This window comes from Prionailurus viverrinus, chromosome B2 (genome assembly GCF_022837055.1).
Source record: "Prionailurus viverrinus isolate Anna chromosome B2, UM_Priviv_1.0, whole genome shotgun sequence".
Taxonomy (NCBI): Eukaryota; Metazoa; Chordata; class Mammalia; order Carnivora; family Felidae; genus Prionailurus; species Prionailurus viverrinus.
The window spans coordinates 120,122,512-120,148,463 of record NC_062565.1 but is presented as its reverse complement, the minus strand read 5'-3'; the positions used below and the strand labels follow the sequence as shown (position 1 = coordinate 120,148,463).

Here is a 25,952-nt window from a genome sequence, read left to right as displayed (position 1 = left end):
CTAAAATAAAGCAAGGAAGCAAACAGACAAATCTAATTTCAATGTTCAGGTAAGAATAGAGATATGTGTTAGAATATCAATTTTAGTATGTTTATTTCATCACAAACACTAAAATGATAAAGATAAATGCAAAGAAACCCCCCTCACAAACTGCCCATTAGATATAAAGTTGGACTTTGTAAAAACATATAGAAATATGTGCTTTATATATATATGTATATATAGAAATATACATATATGGGTGCCGTGTTACATCTACTGTTTTATAATCTGGGTCAGAGTGTTTTGCTTTTGTTTTGATTTTAATAAAAAAATACATTGTGCTTGTCTTTCCCTGTCAAGAGTTATACAAAGAATGCCCTGGTCATGCTTATTTCCTTGCCTGGCTCTTTTCTTAGGATTACTTTCTAGAAATGGAACTACAGAGTTAAGTGACATGTATGATTTAAATTTAATATAAATATTTTAGTTCACTTCAGAAAGGAGGAATTAAACTATATTTTTCCCAGATGTATAGGAGCATGTTCAACTCTTATGAGGGTGCATAATTTCCCACACTCTAATTAACATTGGGTTTTACGGATCCTTCTAATATTTGCCAATTTGATATATGAAACTCTAATACATTTTTATTAGTATTTTAATTATTTGTATATTTGGTATTTTAATGTATTCGTTAGTCATTTGTATTTTCCCTCTATAAAACCGTCTATTGACATGTTTAGTGTAGTATTTGTCTATGTCTTACTGTTTTGTAAAGGTTTTTATGTTTTGAAAGCTATAACCCTTCTTCATCATGTAAACTGCCAATAGTTTTTTCAGCGTTGTCTTTTTTTTCTTAACGTGACTTTGTTTTCTTTTAAAGTTTAAAAAATCGTAAAGTAGTGCATGAATCCCTGAGGGTTTTCTGTTATTATTTCACCAATGAAAAATTATAAAAGCTTTATTTTCTTTAATTTTTATAAATCTGATAGAAATCCATTTTGATTTTATGAAATACATGAAGCAGGATGCTGAACAATATTTTTATCAGAAAGTTAAATACCACGTCAACATTTCTTTTTTTTAATATAATTTTTAGTGTTTATTTTTGAGAGAGAGAGAGAGACAGAGTGCAAGCAGAGGAAGGGCAGAGAGAGAGGGAGACAGAATACGAAGCAGGCTCCATGCTCTGAGCTGTCAGCACAGAGCCCAATGCAGGGCTCGAACCCACGAGCCATGAGATTATGACCGGAGCTGAAGTCGGTCGCTTAACCAACTGAGCCACCCAGGCACATCCACATTTCTTGAATCCTTTTCCCATAAACACAGTGTTACTTTTTTTTTATCATGGAAAACATATAAACTTTGGATACTGTTTAATAGAAAAAAAGTGACATAAATTTTCCTCCATGGTGATTGAAAATAAAAAAATAAACCTCATGATAAGAAAACTATCATATCAATAGATAATCACTGTTGAAGAAATTGTGCCATCTGCTCATGATTATTCCCACATTTACATTATATGCCCCCAACATATAAAATATGAGTCTTGTCCCGAGTTTGAAATAGCTCACCTATATGGTTGAGAGACATCTTAGAAGCTTCAGAAAACTGGCCCCCACCCCCCCACCCCCCACTCCAAGAAACAAGCTGTTCAAATGAAAACAAGTTAACCCAGTTCAATAAAAGGCAGGAAATACAAGACACTAACAGGGAACATGGGACCGGGAAATCTTTCACAGTGAAAGGAAGGTAAGAAAGGAACGTGAGTCCTGAAAGACAAAAACGGCAACTGACAAAGCAGGGAAGTGCACAGATTTAAGGACCCTTGTGCCAACCATTATTGAGTAAATACATTTCTATCAAATGCTTAAAGATGTTCATTTCACCAAGGAGGTAAAAGCCTATAGGGTATGCTACTAAAATTGAGGTACCATTTCTCCGCCATCATTTAAAATGTCATTTTAATGTGCTATAATTCACATTTATAATTATTAGGAAATTTGTAACACGTCACCAGATTGATGTCTTTTTTTCTCAAATTAACAATTTAGGTTAATTTAGAAATTAAATTTGTGGTCGATGAATCTCTTTTACTTATAATAAGTTTTTCCTGCTCTCCCAAACCAAGGGTAAAGTAAAGCATATATCAAAGAATTTAGAGCAAAGTTACAATAACCAACCCAATAAAATATCTCATAACACATGAAGGTGTCATAAACCCCTAAAAAGAATCAGTGAATGAATCAATTGCATGTGGTAATCATGAGACCAAAAATGCTACACTGTGCCAGGGTATCAGCTGTTTTTCTCTCTTTTAGCCATCTTAGCCTCGCAAGTTCCTGATAATGATTTTGTTTTGTACTAATATTTTCAATTTCTTTAGTATGTTTTCTAGCCACAAGAAAAATATTACTAGATGTAATATTAAGAAAGCTAAATGTGAAAAATAACAGAAATTCTATCACTATCCAGAATTGATTTATAACAAGCTGGCAACCATGTATGGAACAGAGGGCACTTACTAATTCCTTCATCCCATCCTCAGAGGCACCCACTGTATACACTGTATACAAGAGGCAGGATCCAGGAGCTGCTGAAGCAAATTCCTGACACAGACACCATGCAGACATCCAGCATAATAGATTTCACTGCTGCGCCAAGTTTTCCTTTGGGAAAAGCAGCAAAACAAAGCCAAAAACAAACAAAAGAAAAGCAAAAACAAAAACAAACACAAGACAACAACCATGTGAAAGCTAACCACAGAGAAATTTTTGACAAGTTGGGAGTGAGCGGAAAACTTTCTAAGGAAAAGAGGAAAGAATTTTTTTTTTTAAGGTGTTTTCAGGCTACGAAGGGAAGAATCAATGAAATAAAAGAGCAAAAGGGAGGGAGGGAAGTGTGTGCAGAAAAGGAGGTATGGTGAGCTCTGTAGCCGTTAACAAATGGGATTTGACATTTACCAGTCATGCAAATTGTTTTTTGGGAAATGATAAGGAAGTGCACCGTTAATACTGGAAAGCATTGATTTATCCTGTTAAATTTGAAGAGTAAATGGTTTTCTCTCTTCATTAATAGTCTTACTTGCTTTTTACCAACTCATGTCATATGGAAATAGTAAAGATTGAACTTCGTCAGTCCAAATGCTTACATTTGTTCAGAGAACAAATTCATGGTGGCTGAACTGTCCTCGAAAACCCAACCACTCATGATAATTTTTAAGGCCTTCCTGAACCACGGGTAAAATAAAGCATAAATCAAAGGGTTCATGGCTGAATTATAATAAGCACACCAACAGCAAATCTCATAGATGTAGGCAGGGGTTATGAAGCCCATATAAGCATCAATTAATGAGTCAATACTGTACGGTAACCATGAAATCATAAATGCTACCACAGTGATACCCAGGGTTTTTGCTGCTTTTCGCTCTCTTTTGGCCACTCTGGATTTGTAACTAGCTGATGACAATTCTATTTTGCCCCCAGTATCTTCGATCTTTTTAGCCTGTTGTCTAGCCACAAGAAAAATATTGCTATAGAGAATTATCATAACGAGGGTAGGTATAAAGAAGGATAGAAAATCTATCAACACCCAGTTTTGATTTACAACAGTCTGACAACCTCCTACGCAGTTGACGGCACGAGATAAGTCCTCCAGCCCATCATCATAGGCACCTGTGTAGAACACAGCACCACTGTATACAAGGGGCAGGATCCAGGAGATGCCGATGCATGTCCCCGACACGGACACCGTGAACTTGGTAGGATAGACCAGAGGCTCAGTAACAGCGATGTACCTGTCAATGGAGATGAAACACAGGTGGAAGAGAGAAGAGTAACAAAATGCCACATCACAGCACGTGTGGAAGGTACAGAAACTCCGCCCAAAGTACCAGCAGCCCTCCACAGACCTGACCATGCTGAAGGGCATGACAGTCACCCCCACCAGAAAGTCAGCACAGGCCAGAGAGGCGATGAGAAAATTGGTTGGCGAGTGCAGCTGCTTGAAATGCAGGATTGAAATCACCACCAGGAGGTTTCCAAAAACGGCCAGCACAGCCCCCAAGCTGAACAGTGTGTAGAGAATGAGCCGGGGTCCGGGCGAGTAGGGGGCTTTCACGCAGGATCCGGTCACGTTCTGGTAGCAGAGCTGCTCAGATGCAGAGGAGGAAGAGTTGGTGCTCATGGTGCATGTGGAGACGTAAATACGCCAGGTTGTCTAAAGAAATTATCAGATACTATTACTAATGTTTTTCCTCTTTCCACTTATTATTATAAATCTTAAATGCTTTCTATATGACAAACTAAAATTGAACAGAATTATATTGTAGGGGCACCTGGGTGACTCAGTCGGTTGAGCATCCACCTCTTATTTTTGTCCAGTCGTTGTCTGGCATTTCCTAAGTTTGAGCCCTGCGTCCCTTACTTGGGGTTCTCTCTCGATCCCCCTCTCTCTGCTATTTCCCCACTCAGGCTTGCTCATACTCTTTGTCTCAAAATAAATAGACATTTAAAAATTATATTGTATAAGGTTAGTGGTGTTAATTTCAACTAAATAATGCCTGGTTTCTTTAACTTGATAAAATCCCCTTTTATTCATAAAAAATATGGTTTTCTTTTTACCTCTAGTGTTCTTCTTTGCAACAGCTGCTGATATGGGATGTAACTGTGGAGTTGAAGGATCACCTCCTCTTTATCTCTGTGTTGTCTGACCTGTGTTACTAAGACATGCAGTCCTTCCACATAAATAGACGCTATCAATGGGGAAATCCCTGCATGGAATCCCTATAGTATAAGGTGTGAACTTGGAAGATTATTTTCAACAGTGATGATTAGGAAAGGTATTCTATAAAACAACTCTTAACATTAAATTAGCTTAGCCATCACGCTTCTTGGGTCAAAGATTTCTTTTTTCTTAGACTTGAATCTTTCCCCTATTGTCAGTCCTGATGAGGTACCTCTTTGGATTTTTGTACAGAGACACAATATGGTGTAAATAGTGAGAGTTAATACTTGGCTTTTTTTCTCTTGGCAGGAGCCATTCTTGTATCTGCACTGGCTACCAAGAAACAAAAAAAGGTAACATACATTAAGGACGGCTTGAGATTGGTGAAATACATCACACACAAGCATTAAAGAACAGCATGGTATTTAGACACACCAGCACTTCTGAGGTACTATGACTATCAGTGCTGGTAGAAAGGAGATCGGTTCTCTGCTCAGACATTGTCACTGGAAGCATATCTGTGATGTCTCTGTCCACGTGATAAATGGGCAGTGAGCCCTCTGACTACACACATTTGTGGTTCTAACTGATAGAACTTTGGTTCCGATGCTGAATGAATTCAAATAAGGAATAATGACCAGAAAGTTGGAAAATGGGAACACAATTCCTTGGTAATTTCCTAGCCCTGCAATGTTGAACTCCACAGAGCATTACTCAGACTTCTCGAAGAAATGTTCAAGACTCTTGCCACTGCAGGGATGTGACCTACACATGTGTGAACTTGCTTTTCAAATTATAAAGTGCCACAGGTATTATTATTAATCCATCTGTCCATCTGCTTCCTAATCTAGAAAATTAGATTCTTTCTAATATTATTTCTAATATTTCCTGAGAATCTGGTTTTGTGAAATAATAATAATTGTTTCCATAGGCAAAGGTCTAGGCCAGGCTTTCTCAATTTCAGCACTGTTGACATTTGAGATCAGATAACTCTGATGTAAGGATCTGTCCTGTACATTGAACAGGATTTAGCAGCGTCCCTGCTACTAGATGCTGGTAGATTTCAGTAAAATTTCCCCAAGAGCGTAAATCAAAAATGTCTTCAGACATTGACAAGTGTCCTCTGGAAGATAAATGTCTCAATGACCTGCCTATTGAGAAACATTATTCTAGGCAAAAAAAAAATGATACATGATGCACACATTTAGGACAGAGAAATAACTTTATATCTCCCTTCATATTCTGAGATATATTCATTCATTCATTAATCAATTCAATATATATTTGTTGAGTGCCAGGAGTTGGGTGAAAAGCAATGAACAAAGGAATGAACAAAAAATCTGGGTACACACGATCCCTGTCTCATGAAGTTTGCAATCTTGAGCCGGAAACAAACCTTAAGCAAGTAAACAAATAAATGGATATATGAATACAAATTGTGAAAAGTAGTAAAAAGGTAAAAGACAGTAGCTCATGATGCAGGAAGCCCTTAGGCAGGTGTGGATAAAGAGGTCTCTTCAAATAGGGTAAGGCAAACAAGCTACTTCAATATTTACAGAATTTTAATATAATATATATGGGGGAAAAGGAAATGAGAACAGAGCAGAACAATAGCTGGGGTTTTCTGATGTTTTCTAGCAGAGGGTAGCTTAATAAGAAAGGAATATTATGTCCAAAAAAGAAAAAGGCAGAGAGACGAGAGACAGAGACAGAAGCAGAGAGACAGGGATGAAAGTCTTGTTGTGGTCTGGAAGCAGGAACGAGGGGAAGACCTGATGCTTCTTCCAGGAAGAACCTGGACAGAAACCCAGATCTCCGTACCTTAGTTTATAAAACAAAGAGCTAGACATCTTCCAGTTTTCTACCGCGTCTAATTTCTAATTATTCCCTCTTAGCTAATTCTTAGGATATTCAGTTAGGATTTATATTCTTCCCCTTTTCACCAGTCCCCCACAACTTTCAGGGTCCAATTTAGGACAGGTTTAGAAAATGCTTCCACAATCAACAGGATCAAAACAAATTCAGAGTGTTACATTTTTTGAGCCAAGGCATAACAGAGGAAGATCTTAAAGTAGGTGCCCAGCCCCACGCCTTCAGCTCCCTTGACTGGACCCAACAATTTCTAAAATATAACCGAGAGACCAGAGAAAGGGGGAAATACCTTGTATGGTAAAATACTATTTCCAGAATGAAGAAGTATGGATGAGTGAAAAACTGTAGATTAAAATGTTACACCAGAGCAAATCAATTACTCCTTCTGATGTCCCCGTCTCCCCAAAGAACTTTGCACTTTTCTTTATGATGCTCATACTTGCCCTTGGTAGAAGGAAAGTCCCATGTTCCAAATGGCTCCCAATGACCTGAATACAGAGGTGGGGCCACAGTCTCCTCTGTAAGGAAGAATAGTTGGTGTTTGCTGCACTTACTCTCTGTCTGCCTGGCTATGAATAAGATTCTGTTGTTGAACAAATATGCTACCTTGGCCTTCTACTCACTTCTTTAAGCCTCAGGCTCCTCACTTAGGAAATAGAAGTAATAATATTTGCCCTCTTACAGGGTTGTTGAGAAGACTGAGAGTGCAGGTAAGGGATCCCATGCACCCAGTGAGGGCTCCGTGACATGGATAAATCATTATTAGGTTGACATTGGCTTTATTGTTATATCTTTCCAGTTCCAGAGCCCACGTGTTGCACACCAGACAGAAGCACTTAATAAATGTTCACTGATGCAAAGGTCAATAGCAAAGGCAGCACACAACCAGAATAAGTTCACAGAAGAGAATAATGAGGGAAGTAGCTGGTTTCTTTATAATGAAAGTTTTTAGAAACTTACAAAAATAGAACAATATGTTGATCTAGGAAAGGAAGTGGTAAAATTAGATGATTTGTCTAATTTTGAAAGGCACTAAAAAAAAGACAAGTGTAAATGTATTAAACTAGATGTTGAAAGTGTTTATTTGAATCCAGAAGCTTTATGATATTCTCCAGACTTTGGTTTTAGCTTCCTTGTTCTTAAAATGAGGCAGCAGGATGATTCTCTAGCTTGCAGAACAGGATGAGAAAAAGTTACTCTACTGAAACCACTAGAATCAAAAGAAATTGATGATATTCAGTGTTGGAACTGAAGAATTGTGGGTAAAATGATACTAAACATTCTAGGGTGCCTTTAATCATCTGTAAAATCCAATAAAGATAAGAGTTTCTTACAAACACAGTATAGTCAGAAATAATACACTATTTCAGGAAATTTTGCCACTTCATAGCATTTGTATAATAATAGGAATGATGTGCTGGTAGATAATGTTGATTTACATTATTCTAGAAATTAGAGAAAAATAGCAAGTATTATTTTTATGTATTCATTCCTACCCCAAAGATATGATGCCCCAGTTTTGAAATCTTGGTGTCTGATTGCCCCAAAACTAAAGCTAGAACAGAATCAAGTAGTTTAATTGCATTGTGCATGAGATGTAGAGCACCTTCCAGTCTTACTACCAAGAATAAGTCTTCATCTCCGAAATAACTATTCCATCCACTGTTAATTGCATAGCTAATCAGTTTCCCTTTTCTACCAAAACCAAATCTATGGGTCATAATGAAATACACTTACTAGGTTCTGTCTTATTATCATGTTATGCCCTTCATTTCAGTTTTATTTGACACATTTTTTGGATTAAATTTTATTTTATTTCATTTTACTTTCTTTCATTCGATTTTATTCCAATATAGTTGACATATGGTGTTATATTAGTTTCATGTGTGCAATATAGTGATTGAACAATTCCATACATCATGGAGGAACTCATCACAAGGGTAATCCTTAATCCCCATCACCTATTTCACCCTTCATCCCTCACCCACCTCCCTTTGGTTATTTATAGAGAACATCAGTTTGTTCTCTACAATTAAGAGTCTATTTCATGACTTTCTTTCTCTCCTTTTTTCTTTGCCAATTTTTTTTTTGTGCTTTAAATTTCACAGATGAGTGAAATCATATGGTATTTGTCTTTCTCTGATTGGCTTATTTTGCTTAATATTATACTCTCTAGTTCTATCCATGGTGTTGCAAATGGCAAGATTTCTATCTTATTATAGCTGAGTGATATTACATTGTATTTGCATGTGGTGTGTGTGTGTATACCATATCTGCTTTATTCATTCATTTGTTGATGGACACTTGGGCTGCTTCCATAGTTTGCCTGTTGTAAATAATGTTGCAATAAACATAGGGGTGCATGTATCCCTGTTAATTAGTGTTTTTGTATTTTGGGGGTAAGTACCCAGAAGTGCGATTACTGGATTGTAGGGTTGTTCTGTTCGTAACTTTTTGAGGAAACTCCATACCGTGTTCTGCGGTGGCTGCACCAGTTTGCATTTCCACCAACAGTGCAAGTTCCTTTATGTGCACATCCTTGCTAACACTTGTTGTTTCTTGTATTTTTTTATTTTAGTCATTCTGATAGGTGTGAGGTGATATCTCATGTAGTTTTGATTTGTATTTTCCTACTGACGAGTGATGTATAGTATCTTTTCATGTGTCTGTTGGCCATCTGGGTGTCTGCTTTGGAGAAATGTCTGTTCATGTCTTCTGGTCATCTTTTAATTGGATTAAAATCTGAATGTGTATTCTCATATATTTAATATAATTGTTGATGTATTTGGGTTTAAACTAACTAAATATATTTTTTCTTCACATTTTTTCGTTGTTCTTTTATGACTCTGGACCCATTTTAAATTATTATTTTTTAGTATTCACCCTTTTTCTCCCATGAAATTATAAATTGGACTTACTTATACTTGTTCTGTTGGAATCCTAGAGTTTTAATATGTATCCCTGATTAATTAAATTCTCCAGTAAGTTAATAATTTTGCCAATTCAGGGCAATGCAAAAGCTTGCCAGGCATTTCAATACATACTTTAACTCCGTTTGTCTTGGCCATTTTATTGCTACCGCGGTCATTTATTTTAATTCTGCGTATAATTTAAGTCAAAAAGACATTTATTTTTACTTTTAGCATTCATTTTATTTTCTGATATTGACACTCTGTGGCACACTTCGTTACTTCCCACACTACAGTGTTTCCTCTGGGATTGGTTTCCTTCTAGGTTGAAAACTTTTAGAGACGCCTGGGTGGGTCAGTCGGTTAAGCGTCGGACTTCGGCTTAGGTCATGATCTCACGGTTGGTGAGTTCGAGCCCCGCGTCGGGCTCTGTGCTGACAGCTCAGAGCCTGGAGCCTGCTTCGGATTCTGTGTCTCCCTCTCTCTCTGCCCCTGCCCTGCTCATGCTCTGTCTCTCTCTGTCTCAAAAATAAATAAAAACTTTTTAAAAATTAAAATAAAACACTCCCTTTAGTTTTTCTCTTTGCGTGGGTATGCCGGCAATGAAGATTCTCGGGTTTTATTCATCTAAAAATATTTTTACTTTGCATTCAATTTTGAAAGGTATTTATGCTACCTTCAAAATTAAGGTTGTCAGCTATTTGTTATAAAGGCGTTAATGATCAGGGCACCTGGGTGCGTAAGTCGGTTAAGCGCCCAACTCCTGATTTCGGTTCCGGTCATGATCTCACAGCGGTGAGATCCAGCCCACTTCGAGCTCTGCGCTGAAAGCACGGAGCCTGCTTGGGATTCTCTCTGTCCCTCTCTCTGCCCCTTACCCGCTTGTCCTTGCTCACATGCACACACTCTCTCTCTCAAAATAAATAAAGTTTAAAAGTAAAATTAAAGAAACAAATAAATAAAGGCTTTAATAATAATACTGAGTTTCATCCAAGTGTGTTGGGAGCAAATTTACCAAGGAGATGAACTTAAAATGTGTCTAGTAGGTTAAGAAGAGAGATTTATGGTAAAAACAGAATATCCAGAGGCTCCTGGGTGGCTTAGTTGGGTAAGTGACTGACTTCAGCTCAGGTCATGATCTCGTGGTTCATGGGATTGAGCCCGGCATGGGGCTGTGTGCTGACAACTCAGAGCCTGGAGCCTGCTTCTGATGCTGTGTCTCCACCTCTCTCTGCCTCTCCCCCACTCACATGCGTGCTGTCTCTCACACACAAACATAAATAAACATAAAAAAAAACAGGAGGATATCGTCACAGAGGACAATGTGCACTAAGGTGTGGAGAGGGGAGAGGACATACAATATACACGGTGACAGGTACATTTCTTGGCTACCATTTACTCAGCTGTGCTACAGTGCAATTTATTTTTCTGTAATGCTCTGTTTTAAAAAGTGTATTTATTTATTTTGAGAGAGACGGAGACAGTGTGAGTGGGGGAGGGGCAGAACTCAGGAAACTGTGAGATCATGATCTGAGCCGAAACCAAGAGTCAGAGGCTTAACCAGTCGAGCCACCCAGCTGCCCCTTGTATTACAATATTCTTAAATCTTGCTTAGAGGCTCATAGCCCACCAGGAACAAGAAACATCCCAGTAAATTTAGGGATTCTGCTTCTTCCTCCCCCCCCCCACACCCCCCCCCCCCCCGTCCCCCGCCCCGGGGGTGACATCAAAGCTCCAGGGGCCTTGGCCTCCACAGTAGCATCTATGGGTGTTCTGTGAGGTCTATTAAGGAATCCGTCTCCCTGCCTCTAAGGAGCAGACCCAGGGGCACCCCCTTCAGGAAGAGAAGTGCTCCTTCCAGCCTGCTGGGAAGCTGAGTCTCTCAAAGCAGGTGATGGACTGAACATCTGCACTGTTGCTGTTTTCGCTTTTCAAGAGGGGACCTAAAGCGTAGAAATAAAATACAAATGACAGATGGAGAAGTGACTGCTGCTAGCTCCCATAGCTCCTGAATATAGCACATTATTAATATTAGAGGGGAAGAGTTCGAGAAACTTAGAGATCTGCTGCAAAACAAACAAACAAATAAAAAACCAAATGCTTAACAACATTAAGATGTAATACCTAAGATAATTGAATCACCTTAAGATGTAGTCCCCGAAATATACCAACGCAGCTACAATTTCATTTCTTTATGAAGAAAAATGTAGCAGAGATATATACTCAAAAGATCTTCCCCTGAAATAAAACAAGCAAATACATCGATAAACCTAACTTCAATGCTCAGGTAAAAGTAGAGACATGCGGGTAACATCTCTTTTGTTTGTTTATTTATTTATTCATTTACTGTAATATCTATTTTAATATTTTCATCTCATTTTCATACATTAAAATGATAAAGATAAATTACAAAGCAAATTCTCCACCCCACCCCACCCCCCACCAGATACATACTGTCTATTACACATAAAGTTACACTTTGTAAAAGCATGTAGGAAGTGTATCCATATATGGGAGCATATATCAATTTATACAGAACTCATTAGTTCTTTTTTTTTTTTTCTTGACAGAGAGCTTGAGCAGGGGAGAGGCAAAGGGAGAGGGAGAGAGAGAATGTTAAGCAGGTTCCATGTCCATGATCTCTCGATCATGATTTGAGCTGAAATCAAGAGTTGGATGCTTAATCAACTGAGCCACCCAGGCGCCCCTTGTTAGTGTTTTTTAATGGCATCAAAACATCCCATTATGTGGTTAGAGCATAGTTTATTGAATTCAGTCCACACTGCTCCTAGATTATTCCAAGTAAAAATTAAGAATTATACAGTAAATGTCCTTGTGATGTTTGCTTCCTTGACTGACTTTTTTTTTTTTTTTTGGATTCCTTACTAGAAATGACAGGTGTATTTTAAAATTTATAAAAAAAATTTTAATTCCCCTGATACTAAGGGGGAAACTGATACTAAGTTGTATTCTTGTGAGATGTATGTGAGCAAGTTCTACTTTCTCGAGAGTGCTCAATTTTCCACACCCTAATTGTTATCAGGTATTTCTTATTCTTCTAATATTTGCCCACTTGATATATGAACCACTGCCACATTTTAACATTTTAAAATTATGGGTACATTTGGCATTTTAATGTATTTATTAATCATATTTTTTTCCTCCGTAAAATTGCCTATTTATTTGTATGGGAGGTGTTAAGCTATGCCTGTTTTGGAAAAGGCCTCTATGTTTTTAAATCTATTAACCTTCCCTTCACGATGTTTACTGCCAGTAATTTCCCCAAGTTTGCCTCCCTCCCCGCAAATTTGTCTTTGTTTTCTTTTGAAGTTTTAACATTAAATTTTTTTTTTATTTATTTTTGAGAGAGAGAGAGAGAGAGACATACAGAGCACAAGCAAGGGGGGTGCAGAGAAAGGGGAGACACAGGATCAGAAGCAGGTTCCAGGCTCTGAGCTGTCAGTACAGAGTCTGACCCGGGACTCAAACACACAAACCATGAGATCATGACCTGAGCCGAAGTCGGACGCTCAACTGACTGAGTCACCCAGGCGCCCTTGAAGTCTTAAAATTTAAATTATGTGCAGAAAGCTACAGGCGGTTTCAGTCAGGGTTCCTCCAGTGAAAAATTATAAAATATTTTCTTTGACTCTTCTAACATCTGAAAGAAATTTGTTTTGCTTTTGTGAATGGCATGACATGAGATGTTTAACAATATTCTCCAAAGAGCTTTAAACCATATCATCCCTTCTTGAACAGTTCATCCTCCTAACATAACTTATAATATATTGTTATTTAGTTCACCAACAATGTACCACTCTGGATAGTGTAATAAAGAGAAAAGAAAAGACAGAAAATGGCCCTCCACAATGGCTGGAAGGAAAAACAACATACCTCATGGGATAAGAAACAATCACATAAAGGACAATCTCTGGTATGCATTTTACAAGGTCTGCTCATAATTATTCCACAAAATATCTCCAACGATATAAAATATGAGTCTGGCTCTGAGTCTGGAGTGACCGATGTGTATGGCTCGGAGATCTCCAGGAGCTACAGAAAGATGGGCCCCCAAGAAACAAGCAGCTTAAAATGGAAGTCAAGCACACGGAGTCCAGAGAAGACAGGGATGGGCGAGATTTCACTGGAAACCTTTGAAAGCGGCTTAAAGACAAGGTTGAAAGGGAGGCCTGGACATGAAACATAAGTAAGAACCGACAAAGCAGGCAAGTGCACAGATTTGGGGAAACTGGGAAATATAAACTCTGTGTCAACCATTGTTTAGTAAGCACATTTCTGTCAAATACTTGAAGATGTTTAATTCACCATGAAAATGAAGCAGAAAAGTTATGCCCCTGAAATTGAGGTACCATTTTTCCTCCTCAATTTACTGGGTCATTAAGTTCCCAATATATCAATAAATTCCTCAATTTGAAATTTAGGGTTTTTTAGAAAACAAATTCATAGTTGATGAACTGTCTACTCTTAATGCTTGACCACTTATAATGAGTTTTATTGCTCTCCTAAACCAAGGGTAAAATAAAGCATAGATCAAAGGGTTTACAGCAGAGTTGTAATAACCAAGCCAGCAAAGTATCTCATAGACATAAGAAGGTGTTACAAACCCCCCAAAAGAATCAATGAATGAATCAATCATGTACGGTAACCAGGAGATCAAAAATGCTACCACCGTGATACCCAGGGTTTTAGCTGCTTTTCTCTCTCTCTTACTCACCCTGGTTTTGTATGTCCCTGATGCTTCTGTTTTGCTACTAATGTTTTCAATCTTTATAGCCTGTTTTCTAGCCACAAGAAAAATATTACTGTACAGCACCATCATTACAAAAGTAGGTGTGAAAAATAATAGCAAATCTATCAAAATCCAAAATTGATTTATAAGTGGCCGACAACCACCTACGCAGCTGAGGGCACTTACTAATTCCTCCAGCCCGTCATCATGAACACCTGTGAAGAACACGGCACCACTGTATACAAGGGGCAGGATCCAGGAGATGCCGATGCATGTCCCCGACACGGACACCGTGAACTTGGTAGGATAGACCAGAGGCTCAGTAACAGCGATGTACCTGTCGATGGAGATGAAGCACAAGTGGAAGACAGAACAATAACAAAATGCCACATCACAGCACGTGTGGAAGGTACAGAAACTCCGCCCAAAGTACCAGCAGCCCTCCACAGACCTGACCATGCTGAAGGGCATGACAGTCACCCCCACCAGAAAGTCAGCACAGGCCAGAGAGGCGATGAGAAAATTGGTTGGCGAGTGCAGCTGCTTGAAATGCAGGATTGAAATCACCACCAGGAGGTTTCCAAAAACGGCCAGCACAGCCCCCAAGCTGAACAGTGTGTAGAGAATGAGCCGGGGTCCGGGCGAGTAGGGGGCTTGCGCGCAGGATCCGGTCACGTTCTGGTAGCAGAGCTGCTCGGATGCAGCGGGGGACGGGTTGGTGCTCATGGTGCTGCTGCAAACAGCTTGCAAACGTGGAGAAGTTCTGCCCGTGGCCAGTCGCACCCAGCAGAGCGGTTTCTTATTTCCTAAGGCGGAGAAAAGGTCCTTTGCAACTGCCTACCTTTGTTATAGTTATCGGACAATATCTCCATGGCCTGTCACATACTCCTATTAATTTTAATGTCTGAACACTTGAAGTAATGTATTCAATTCAAATGTTCAACAAATCTTAGCTTAATTCATTGTTACCATTATTTTGCTTACCTTAGAATATACTTGGAATCCATTTTCTAAGTGCAATTGTTTAATTTCAAGTACATCTTTTACCAATTTGCTAATCCCAAAGATTTCTTCTTGCCTTACAATTTGTCAATAATCTTTTATTTACCTGGTCGTGATACAGGGATATTTCTCTTTGTCGAACGTTAGTGAGATATGTGTGATTTGTTATCTATCGGTTACCTTTTATTACACCCACCCCAAGACTGTCTGAAGAGTAATGACAAAATCCCCAGAAGCACTGCTGAATCCCACACCCCAAATCCACACCCAAAAGCTAAGGTCGAATCCCTGTAGCGTAAGGTGTGAACAGGGACAAGAAACTTATATTTAATTATCTCCACTAAAGTTTATGTTTTGCTGTAGCCTCAATGCTAAAACTCCCAGAGACAATTTGAAAAAGGAAAATGAGAGAAAACTCTCACTCATAAGCAACGATGCAAAAAATCCTACACAAACTGTTACAAACTCAATCCAGAAATATATAAAAAAGATCATACATCATGATTCGAGTTGATGCCAAGAATGAAAGTTTGCTTTGAAATTAGACAATCTATTAATACAAATCAGCATTGTAACAGATTAAAATCTAACAATCATCTGATGAAGTGAAAAAATGTATTTGATAAATTTCAAACTGTATTCATTACTAACAAGAAAAATTCTTAGCTTACTCTAAAAAACCAGAGGTCTTTTGTACCTGTAGAGGTCTGTACAAAAAGGACCTATCTCTGGGGAGCCTGGGTGGCTGAGTCGGTTAAGCGTCCGACTCTTGATGTCGGCTCAGGTCGTGATTTCAAGGTCCATGAGTTCGAGCCCCATGTCAGGCCCTGTGCTGATAGCTCGGAGCCTGGAGCCTGCTTCGGATTCTGTGTCTCCCTCTCTCTCTCTCTGTCCCTCCCTCACTCATGCTCTGTCTCTCTCACCCTCAAAAATGAATAAATGTTAGGGGCGCCTGGGTGGCGCAGTCAGTTAAGCGTCTGACTTCAGCCAGGTCACGATCTCGCGGTCCGTGAGTTCCAGCCCCGCGTCAGGCTCTGGGCTGATGGCTCAGAGCCTGGAGCCTGCTTCCGATTCTGTGTCTCCTTCTCTCTCTGACCCTCCCCCGTTCATGCTCTGTCTCTCTCTGTCCCAAAAATAAATAAACGTTGAAAAAAAAAAATTTATAAAAAAAAAAATGAATAAATGTTAAAAAAAATTTAAAAAAAACCAAAAAGGACCTATCTCGTATGATACACTCAATACTGAAATGTGACAATATTCTCTTCAAGATGAGTAAAAAGGTTTAGATGCTTTAGTAAAAGATTCAGGGAACATAAGTTCTCCCAAGACGCCCATAAATCTGCCTGCGGTTCAATCATTTGTGTAATGCAATATTTATATTTGGTTATTTATGAAGCATCTATTTGTGCAAGGTCTTCAACATACAGGAATAAACACAAAATATCTTCTTCCCTTAGGGTGAGTTTCCATGTTAACGTGAGAGACAGACATAACATAACAATTCACTGTGCTTCCAGCTAAAATTAACACGTGTAAAATCACAATGAGATACTGCTTCACACCTGCCAGAATGGCTAACATTAACAACTCAGGAGGCAACAACAGATGTTGGGGAGGAAGCAGAGAAAGAGGAACTTTTTTTTGCACTGCTGGTGGGAATGCCAACTGGTGCAGTAACTCTGGAAAAACAGTATGGAGGCTCCTCAAAAAATTAAAAACAGAACTACCCTACGACCCAGCAACTGTACTACTAGGTATCTATCCAAAGGATACAAAAATGCTGATTCGAAGGGGCACATACGCCCCAATGTTTATAGCAGCCCTATCGACAATAGCCAAATTACATTACAGAAAGAGCCCAAATGTCCATCAACTGATGAACGGATAAAGATGTGGTATATATATACAATGGAATATTACTCAGCAATCAGAAAGAATGAAATCTTGACATTTGCATCAACGTGGATGGACCAAGAGTGAGTGTATTATGCTAAACGAAATAAGTCAGTCAGAGAAAGATAATGTCGTATGATTTCACTCATATGTGGCATTCAAGAAACAAAAGGGGAAGGGAAGCAAAAACAATATAAAAACAGGGAGGGAGACAAACCATAAGAGACTCTTAAACACAGAGAACAAACTGAGGGCTGCTGGAGGGCTAAATGGGAGATGGGCATTAAGGAGGGCACTTGCTGGGATGAGCCCTGGGTGTTACATGTAAGTGATGAATCGCTGAATTCTATCCTGAAATCGTTATTATACTATATGTTAACTAACTTGGATTTCAATAAAAAATAAAATAAAATAAACACATTTAAAAAGTGTAAAGTGAGAAATGACATCAACAACTAATAGAAGTGGGGTGAATAAATAGAATTCACTGAGGGTATAAATTTAGGGCCCGGATAGAAGGATGAGGAGGAAAGGAAGGTACTAAAGAACAGGGAAAGATTCAGATGTTGTGCACAGCTTTGTACATCCCAATGATCATTTCAGATTTTATCTGATGACTAGTGCGTGGAGGTAGAGAAAACATACATATTAGCAGGTGAAGATCTCACCTACCACAGAAGGCAGTCTTCTTGGTTTTTTGATAACATGTCTTTAACTCTCTTGTAAGCCCCAATGTCATGGGATCCCACTGTCTTCTTCCAAGCTTTCCTCTAAATTCCAGGGTCCTATGCAGTCTGCCTCGATGCTGCATGCATAGACTGGGATTGTCTTTGTAGGTGTCCTCTAGGATGAAATGGCCGTCTATCTCATAATGAAAAAACATATGTTCACAGGACCCTAAACTCTGAATAATGTGCTTATCAATAGCCCCCCTCTAGACTATGAATCTGGCAACCTCTTACACTGCTCCAGTCCATCCAGGTGTGGCTTTTTTGTTTTGGCTTTTTCAGAATTCACAGCCTCATCAGTCTTTCCTCTATCCCCAGGAAAGAGTTCCACTTTCATTGAGAGTAAGTGATTAATTGAGGGTCTTAAACCTGAGTCTCAAGCCCCTTCCTTTTCGGTGTCCTTGACTCAGAGATTTGAGTTACATCAGAGTAGTCTGTCATTTTCTCTCTAGCTTTCCTTCCCTCCTTCCCTCCCTCACCTCCGCTCAGCCTCTGCTAATACCTCGTGTCCGTCCATGAAATTGAAAACATTCTGAAGTTCTCTTTCAACTCTGTCTCATCATAGTAACCAGGTATTTCTCAACATGTAACTGCGGAGCACCTACCTAACATCTTTATACAAGTTTTCTCAGAAGGGCGCCTGGGTGGCTCAGTCGGTTGAGTGTCTGACTCTAGATTTCTGCTCAGGTCATGAACTCACGGATCGTGGGTTCGAGGCCAGGGTCAGACTCTGCACTGATGGTGAGGAGCCTGTTGGAGACTCTCTCTACCCCCGCCCCTCTCTCTGCCCCCCCTCCCCGCTCAAGCTCTCTCTCTCTCTCTCTCTCTCCCTCTCTCTCTCAAAATAAATAAATAAATAAAGTTTTTTCCTTAGAATTTGGGTCATAGCTCTTATGGCTTTTAATTGTCTGTTTTACAGAAATGCTTCCTAAAACATGGTAGTAAATCTAGAAAGACCCACAAGTATTTTCTGTGAACACAGGGCACAGGTGTGCAAAACGTGTTACTTTATTGTTTAGGCAACTATCATTTTCACAGTAGCAGACAACTTTTGAACACCTGCTATATCTTGGGAGTTTACATGTATTCAGTTATTAAACTGACACACACACAAAACCCAATGAGGTCAGCATAGCTACTAACCCTATTCTGCAGATGAAGGACTGAAACCCTGCAAGTTGATCACTTACCCAGCGTGAACTTCTAGTAAGTGGTAACTGGGGATTTGTATCCAAGCAGTTTAGCTCCAGGTTTTGCGTTCTGCTCCTCTATGTTGTACAACTATAAACGAACCTAAGGTCTGTGCCATGCCCCTAACTCCCAAGTGATAAAAACTTCCTCTCCGTCTATCTGGGCTTTCCCTACCTTCTTCTCTGAGTCAACCACACATCACCAATGACTCTGTAGATGAGAGATCTGGTCTGGGTAACCATCCACTCTCCCTGATATTCAATGAGATGTCCTGCCTGGTCTCTGGACGTTGGCCCAGTCCTGTCACAGAGCAGCCATCGTTCCTACCTGGTAGTAAGGCTTCTTTAGCTCTTACATTTAGCGGCCAATTCCTTTCCCTTTTCAGAAGAATTCAGCTATACTTGTGGCATCACGGGCGGTGGAACATTTGGAGGGGTTTCTAGGACCTGTCATGACTCCAAGGCACAATCAGGGGCTCAGGAATCTTTTATTGTCCCTGTACCACGCAGAGCAATGAGGTGCTCCGTGGTGCTGTCTCAGGCTACGTGCTCAGCCTATGCAGCCATTTCTGCCCGGTGGTCTTTATACACACTGAGTTCTGTCCAGGGAAAGGAGAAAGAGTTTCCCCTTGCATTTGGAGCTTGTCCCTGCAAACACACTTGATATATTAGTTTCCTGTCACTGCTGTAACAACTCATCACACACTTGGGGGCTTATAACGACAGAAATTTTATCCCTGTAGAGTCTTGGAGGCTGAAAGCATGACATCCAACATCAAAGCAAGGTGGCGCGCCCTCTGAGGGGGCTTGGGGACAATCCATCCTTCTCCCTGCTTCTGCTGGCTGCTGACATGCTGTGGTCTCGTCGCTCCAGTCTCTACCTGTGTGATCACACTACCTTCTCTTCCGTGTGTGTCATATCTCTCAGCCTCTTTCCTGTAAAGACTCTCGTGATGGCCTTTTGGACCCACCTGGACAATCCAGGCTAACTTCCCCCTCTCAAGATGCTTAACTCAATCACACCTTCAGCGACCTTTATTTTTTTCTCCAAATAATCTTTAATAGGTATAGGTTCCAGGGTCTAGATATGGATCTCTTTCTGGGGTTCTTATTCAACCCACCACAACTGCATATCAGTTATCACCCCTTTTCTCAAACCAGACCGTATCCAGGAGAAATCGGGTGCTCCTCCCTCAGAGACCTTCACTATTTTCTCACTTATTTTTGTACTCCAATTATCTTTCTACTCTTGCTCTGGGATGTAGGCAAGCTTTTCTATAGCCCTTACTTCCCCAAATCTGTTCAAGGTAGGCTCTTTTTCCTTTCTCCCAGGGCCTAGACTTTTGAGACTCAAGGGCCAGGAAAACAAACATCTTTTTCTTTTTTCTTTAAAAAAATTTTTTTTGATGTTTATTTATTTTTGAGAGAGACAGAGACAGAATGAAAGTGGGTTAAGGGCAGAGAGAGAGGGAGACACAGAATCTGAAGCAGGCTCCAGGCCCCGAGCTGTCAGCACAGAGCCCGACGTGGAGCTTGAACTCACGAGCTGTGAGATCGTTTCCTGAGCCGAAGTCGGATGCTCAACTGACTGAGCCACCCAGGTGCCCCAAACATCTTTTTTTTTCTCCATTTTCAACGAAAACCATTAGAATAAAATAAATATTCTAAGGAGTTTTTTTCAAGTTTATCTTTTTGACATTTTGATTTATCATGTGGAAATATTAAATCTATAGTTAACCTGGCAATCTTTTCCATGAGAAACTATGAAGATAATCTCCAGCATTATCTTCTAAATTTTCCTGGCTTTATATTTTACACTAAGATCTGTCCTGAACAATAGGTATGTAAGGGCACATGTGTGAGTAAGGGAAGAGTGAGAATCAGAACTTTTTTTTTTTCCCAAATAGATATCAAAATATTCAAACACAACTTCTTGACTGGCTCATCTTTCCTCATGACTATGTGACATCATAAGTTTGCATTATGATCAATTATGACAGCGGTAGATGATGTTTATAATGTGCCATGATAGGGCAATTATTCCCATGTCATGAGGAAGAAATGAAGTGACATACCACATGAAAGTAATTATGTTGAAGAACTATTTATTGTGGTGAATGTATCATTTTGTCGTGGTTAATTGTCCAATGTCCTCTAAACATTAAATGTCAGGCTTGAGCCAGATCTGAATGTGACATCTGATTCCCTTACTGTTGGAAGAGGAGGAGTAAGAGGAACTCAACTCCTTGCTAGAGCATGAAGCAGAGGGAGCTGAGGAGATTTAAGAAAAGAACTCTAGCAAAAGAAAATGTTGGAATGAAAGTTGGCTGAAAAAAACAAGAGTCTAGGAGAAGGCCAAGAGCACATGACATTAATAGAGAAGAGGAAGAAGAAAATGAGCATTGAAGCTAACAGGGAGGTAAGCATAAAAAGTGAAAATACCAAGAAATTGACCACCCTCCCGAACCCCCACCACCACCACCACCAAAGACAGGGAAGCAGAAAAGTGACAGAGCAGAGAAATGGGCAGAATCAGCAGTAGGAAATAGGACCTCGTTCACCACGTCAGTCAATCTGTTTGTAGATGCTTGGAGAAGCTCACTCTAAACAATATTTCATTGAACTTGAGAAACGCCTTTTTTCAAATTTGATATCATCATCAACACTGTATTCTACATCATAATACATCCGAAATTCCCAACATCCCACAATTTCCTTGATCTTAACTTAGTTTTATCCTGAAAACATATTTATGTTGATTTCTTTACTTTACATTTCTTTACTTCTTGACCAGTTATATTAAGTTTTAATTCTCTCCTAAACTAAGGATAAAATACAACAAAGAATTTAATCCTGAATTTTTGAATCCATATCTCAGGTAGTCATTCTTAGGAAAGACTATCATGAAATATATGGAAGAATCTAATTTCTTTCTTTTCTCTCCTCTGTGACGTTTCACATACCCAGCAGATTTCAGATTTAGAATTGTATTGGAAGTCTTGGTAGCATTTGCCACAATATATTTTGCTTGCGCATAAGATAAATTTCAAAAATCCTTAATTTGCCTTTGAACTTCTGTCATATCCGTTGTAATTTAGCAACAATGTAATGCTATGAGACATTTATAAAATGGGACCCTTCTACTCTCTCAGTTACTTTTTTCTATGTTTGTCCTCTATACTCTAAAAATAAGGAACATGAAGTCCTTTTTAAAAGCTGTGACAGCCAATCTGATCTATTGAGTATATAGTAAGTGGCAGCATGAATTGGTCATTGTGCTATAATATAATCATTGTCATACGGTTGGCCAAGCCAATCCTCTATTTGTGGAAATTAACCCTCCTGTCAAAAAATGTCCACACTCCTGCCTGCCTATGAAAGTCCAATGCTTGAAGACTCATCGAAAGGCCCTTCTACTAAGGAAGTAGAGTCTTTGACAATTTTTAAGCCCTCAGTTCATGAGACCACATGTCAGTGAGAAGACAATGTCCTAGAAATGCCCAACACCAAACATCATCCTTACGACAAATAGTGACAATGAGTCCTCTGTTCACAAGACTTAGCATCTCTGACACTTTTTTCATTCTCAATAACGTATTTTAAAATGTGTAGCCCCTATTACCTACAAAATCATGTTCCTTGAGGAAAATACCATATAAAACATACTTTTTATTGTTAGCTGTTCCTAACTCAGGTACTTGCCTGTAATTTATGCTCAATATTTGCTTGAAAAAAATGAAAAATCTCAGTGAACGCCAATGGGAAAAAAAAGATTTCAATCATTTTAATTGAGTGACCCAAAGATAAACCAAAAAGAGAAAAAAAAAAGGTTTTGAAACCAGTACTCTATTACAATTTAGCTTCACTCTACAAAATACTGTACATATGCATTCCAGAATACTTTTGTTACATCAACACTGTAAAATATTCCAGAAAGCAAAATGTAAAATTAGAGCATCGTTTTTTTGTATCCCTTTTATTAGAAGTTTCTGCAGCACCAGCAAAGACTTTTTCACCCCCACAACATTCTGGGAAAGGGAAGCATGCAGTATATTCAGGTGAGAAAAGTTTGTGTCACTGATAGCAATAATTGATCATTCTTTCCCTTGCAGAATTTCCAATTGCTAATGATCGCTGGGCCAGCTTTCTTGTGGCAAATTTTTCCATTTGCAGTTTTTCACTTCTGTGCAATGTCCGTAGTTAATACCTGATTCCAAGGCCGAATTACTGACCCCAGGATATTACAGGTGAATATTCCAAGATTCTGCCCAGCCATCAAGCAAGAAAGGCTTACCTCCTGCCCCAAAAGCTCCTGGAAGGTACAGACAGTATCACAAATCATTTGCTGAACAGACCCTTGGGTAGTGTCACCAACTCTGGTCTTGTGCCTGTTATGGGCTGCATGGTATCCTTCCAAAATTCATATATCAAAGTCCTGACCTCTAGTACTTTAGAATGGAACCATGTGCTAAGATAAGACCTTTCAAAAGGTAATCAAAGAGAGTTTTAAAGGGTGATCCCCAGCCCAATATTTCTGGCCTTCTTACAAGAAGAGGAGATAAAGGGATCCTGGGTGGCTCAGTCGGTTAAGCCTCCGACTCTTGATTTCGGCTCAGCTCATGATCTCACGCTTTGTGTCATTGAGCCCTGTGTCGGGGTCTGCCCAGACAGCATGAGCCTGCTTAGGATTCTCTCCCTCTCTCTCTCTCTCTCTCTTTCCCCTTCTCTTGCTCGTGCTTGTATGTGTGGGTGCAATGCTCTCTCTCTCTCTCTCAAAATAAATAAACATTTAAAATGTGTATTAATAAAGGAGATTAGGACACAGACATACATACGGCATAAACCATATGAGGACGCAGAGAGAAGCTAGCCACCTATAAGCCAAAAAACGGGCCCTCAGATGAAACCAGACCTGTTGACACCTTGACTTTGGAATTTTAGCTTTGAAATCATTAGGAACAGAATAAATTGCTCTGGTTTAAGCCACCTAGTCTGTGGTACTTTGTTATGACAGCCCTAGAAATTAATGCAGTGTTGCAAAACACACGGAAAGAAAGACCATTTGAAGATAAATGAGAGGTGAGAGGTGACCATAAAAGAGAAAATGATTAGAGAGATCGCAACCGAAATGAGATTCAGAATTCAATGAAATTGGAAGAGACAAGTGCGTGTAACAAGGACGCGTACAGAGCACCCAGGCAGATTACGTATGTAAACCACTTCATTATTTACTGTTTAGTTCAGTAATATTTCTGCAATGATTTAATGGAGTTATCTTCTTGTGATTTTGTTCCTAGCTAATTTGAAAAATATAGAGCTATTTCCCCAATTTTGAAAGGCTTTATTCATTTCTTATATCTAATTTCATCATAAATGTATCATTTTAAAAATATTTTTAAATTTCTCGACTTAGTGTTCATACTTATTCAACAAATAAACTGATGGTTGATGAGCTCTCCTTTAAAAATTGTCCACTTAAAATAACTTTGATGGCTTTCCTAAACCAAGGTAAAATAAAGCATAAATCAAAGGGTTAATGGCTGAGTTATAATAAGCACCCCAACAGCAAATCTCATAAATATAGGCAGGGGTTATGAAGCCCATATAGGCATCGATTACTGTATCAATTGTATATGGTAGCCAAGAGATCATAAATGCTACCACTGTGATACCCAGGGTTTTAGCCGCTTTTCTCTCTCTCTTGGCCACTCGGGATCTGTAACTGTCTGAGGATGATTCTGCTTTGCTACCAGTATTTTCAATTTTTATAGCTTGTTGTTTAGCTACTAGAAAAATCTTACTGTAAAGAATTATCATAACAAGGGTGGGTATGAAGAATAACAGAAAATTTATCAAGATCCAGTCTTGATTTACAACAATTTGACAACCACCTATACAGTTGAGGGCACTTACTAAGTCCTTCATGCCATCGTCATTGACGCCTGTATAGAACACGGCACCACTGTATACAAGGGGCAGGATCCAGGAGATGCCGATGCATGTCCCCGACACAGACACCGTGAACTTGGTAGGATAGACCAGAGGCTCAGTAACAGCGATGTACCTGTCGATGGAGATGAAGCACAGGTGGAAGAGAGAAGAGTAACAAAACGCCACATCGAAGCAACTGTGCAGGCTACAAAATCTGGCCCCAAAGTACCAGCAGCTCTCCACAGACCTGACCATGCTGAAGGGCATGACGGTCACCCCCACCAGAAAGTCAGCAAAAGCCAGAGACGCAATCAAGAAATTGGCAGGAGAGTGCAGCTGCTTGAAATGCAGAACGGAAGTCATCACCAGCAGGTTTCCAAACACAGCCAGAAAAGACGCGAAACCAAACACTGCGTACAGAATCACCCTGGATCCAAGTGAGTAGGGAGTTTTAATACACGATCCGTTCACATTCTCATAGCAAAGCTGCCCAACAGGAGGTGGGGAAAGATGGCCGGGCATGGATTCTGCAGTTTGATGCAGGCTGTCTTTCTGCCCTTCCTTGCCGTAGGAAATAAAGTTTTTCAGTTCTGAGAATTAAAAACAAAAAAATCAAATCGCATATTTGAGCAATTGCTTTTAAGTATTGCCTCCTATTCTATCCTTTCCCCATTTTAAGTATAAAGAGAAGCTAAAGGAATTTCAAAACTCAGAAATGCATCCTTTCTGACTTTAATGCATGCAATTATTTCTGTAATTACATCTAAAGCTCATAGATACTGAATTCCAAGCTAATCTATTATGAATTTTCATCAAGCCCGAATCCATAGTATCTGAAAAATTAAAGAAATGCAATTTAAATACCTGATTCTTTATACCTGTGAGGTCCTTCCTTGCAACGAATAATCACATATAATATAGTTACATATTTGAAAAGTCGCCTTTTAATAGACTTCCACCTTCACAT

General features: G+C 39.3%; 2 protein-coding genes across 5 annotated transcripts; both read right to left on the bottom strand.

Annotated features, from left to right (window-relative positions):
* Nucleotides 1-3,132: 3,132 nt before the first annotated feature.
* Nucleotides 3,133-25,027, bottom strand: LOC125166823 (trace amine-associated receptor 6). 4 transcript variants are annotated; one of them, XM_047860881.1, is made up of 3 exons: nucleotides 24,968-25,027; nucleotides 14,428-15,047; nucleotides 3,133-4,203 (listed from the first exon to the last, which is right to left on the bottom strand). In XM_047860881.1, the coding sequence occupies exons 2-3, from the start codon at nucleotides 14,965-14,967 to the stop codon at nucleotides 3,133-3,135; spliced, it is 1,611 nt and encodes a 536-aa protein (XP_047716837.1). In that variant the 5' UTR covers nucleotides 14,968-15,047; nucleotides 24,968-25,027. The 4 variants fall into 4 exon arrangements, with proteins under 4 accessions (XP_047716837.1, XP_047716838.1, XP_047716839.1 ...); XM_047860882.1 differs by lacking the exon at nucleotides 24,968-25,027 and having other exon boundaries at nucleotides 3,133-3,781; nucleotides 3,896-4,203; nucleotides 14,428-15,725; XM_047860883.1 differs by lacking the exon at nucleotides 24,968-25,027 and having other exon boundaries at nucleotides 14,428-14,578; nucleotides 14,693-15,725.
* LOC125166824 (trace amine-associated receptor 8-like) lies at nucleotides 24,530-25,741 on the bottom strand. Its single transcript, XM_047860884.1, has one exon. It carries the CDS (start codon nucleotides 25,505-25,507, stop codon nucleotides 24,530-24,532), a length of 978 nt encoding a protein of 325 aa, XP_047716840.1. The 5' UTR covers nucleotides 25,508-25,741.
* Nucleotides 25,742-25,952: the final 211 nt, after the last annotated feature.

Bases quoted from the DNA above. Each gene is read 5' to 3' on its own strand.
- LOC125166823 (XM_047860881.1), bottom strand. From the start codon at position 14,967: ATGAGCACCAACCCGTCCCCCGCTGCATCCGAGCAGCTCTGCTACCAG. The intron at 4,204-14,427 runs GTAAGTGCCCTC...TAATTTCTTTAG, and splicing joins ATGACGGGCTGGAGGAATTA to ACAACCTGGCGTATTTACGT.
- LOC125166824 (XM_047860884.1), bottom strand. From the start codon at position 25,507: ATGCCCGGCCATCTTTCCCCACCTCCTGTTGGGCAGCTTTGCTATGAG.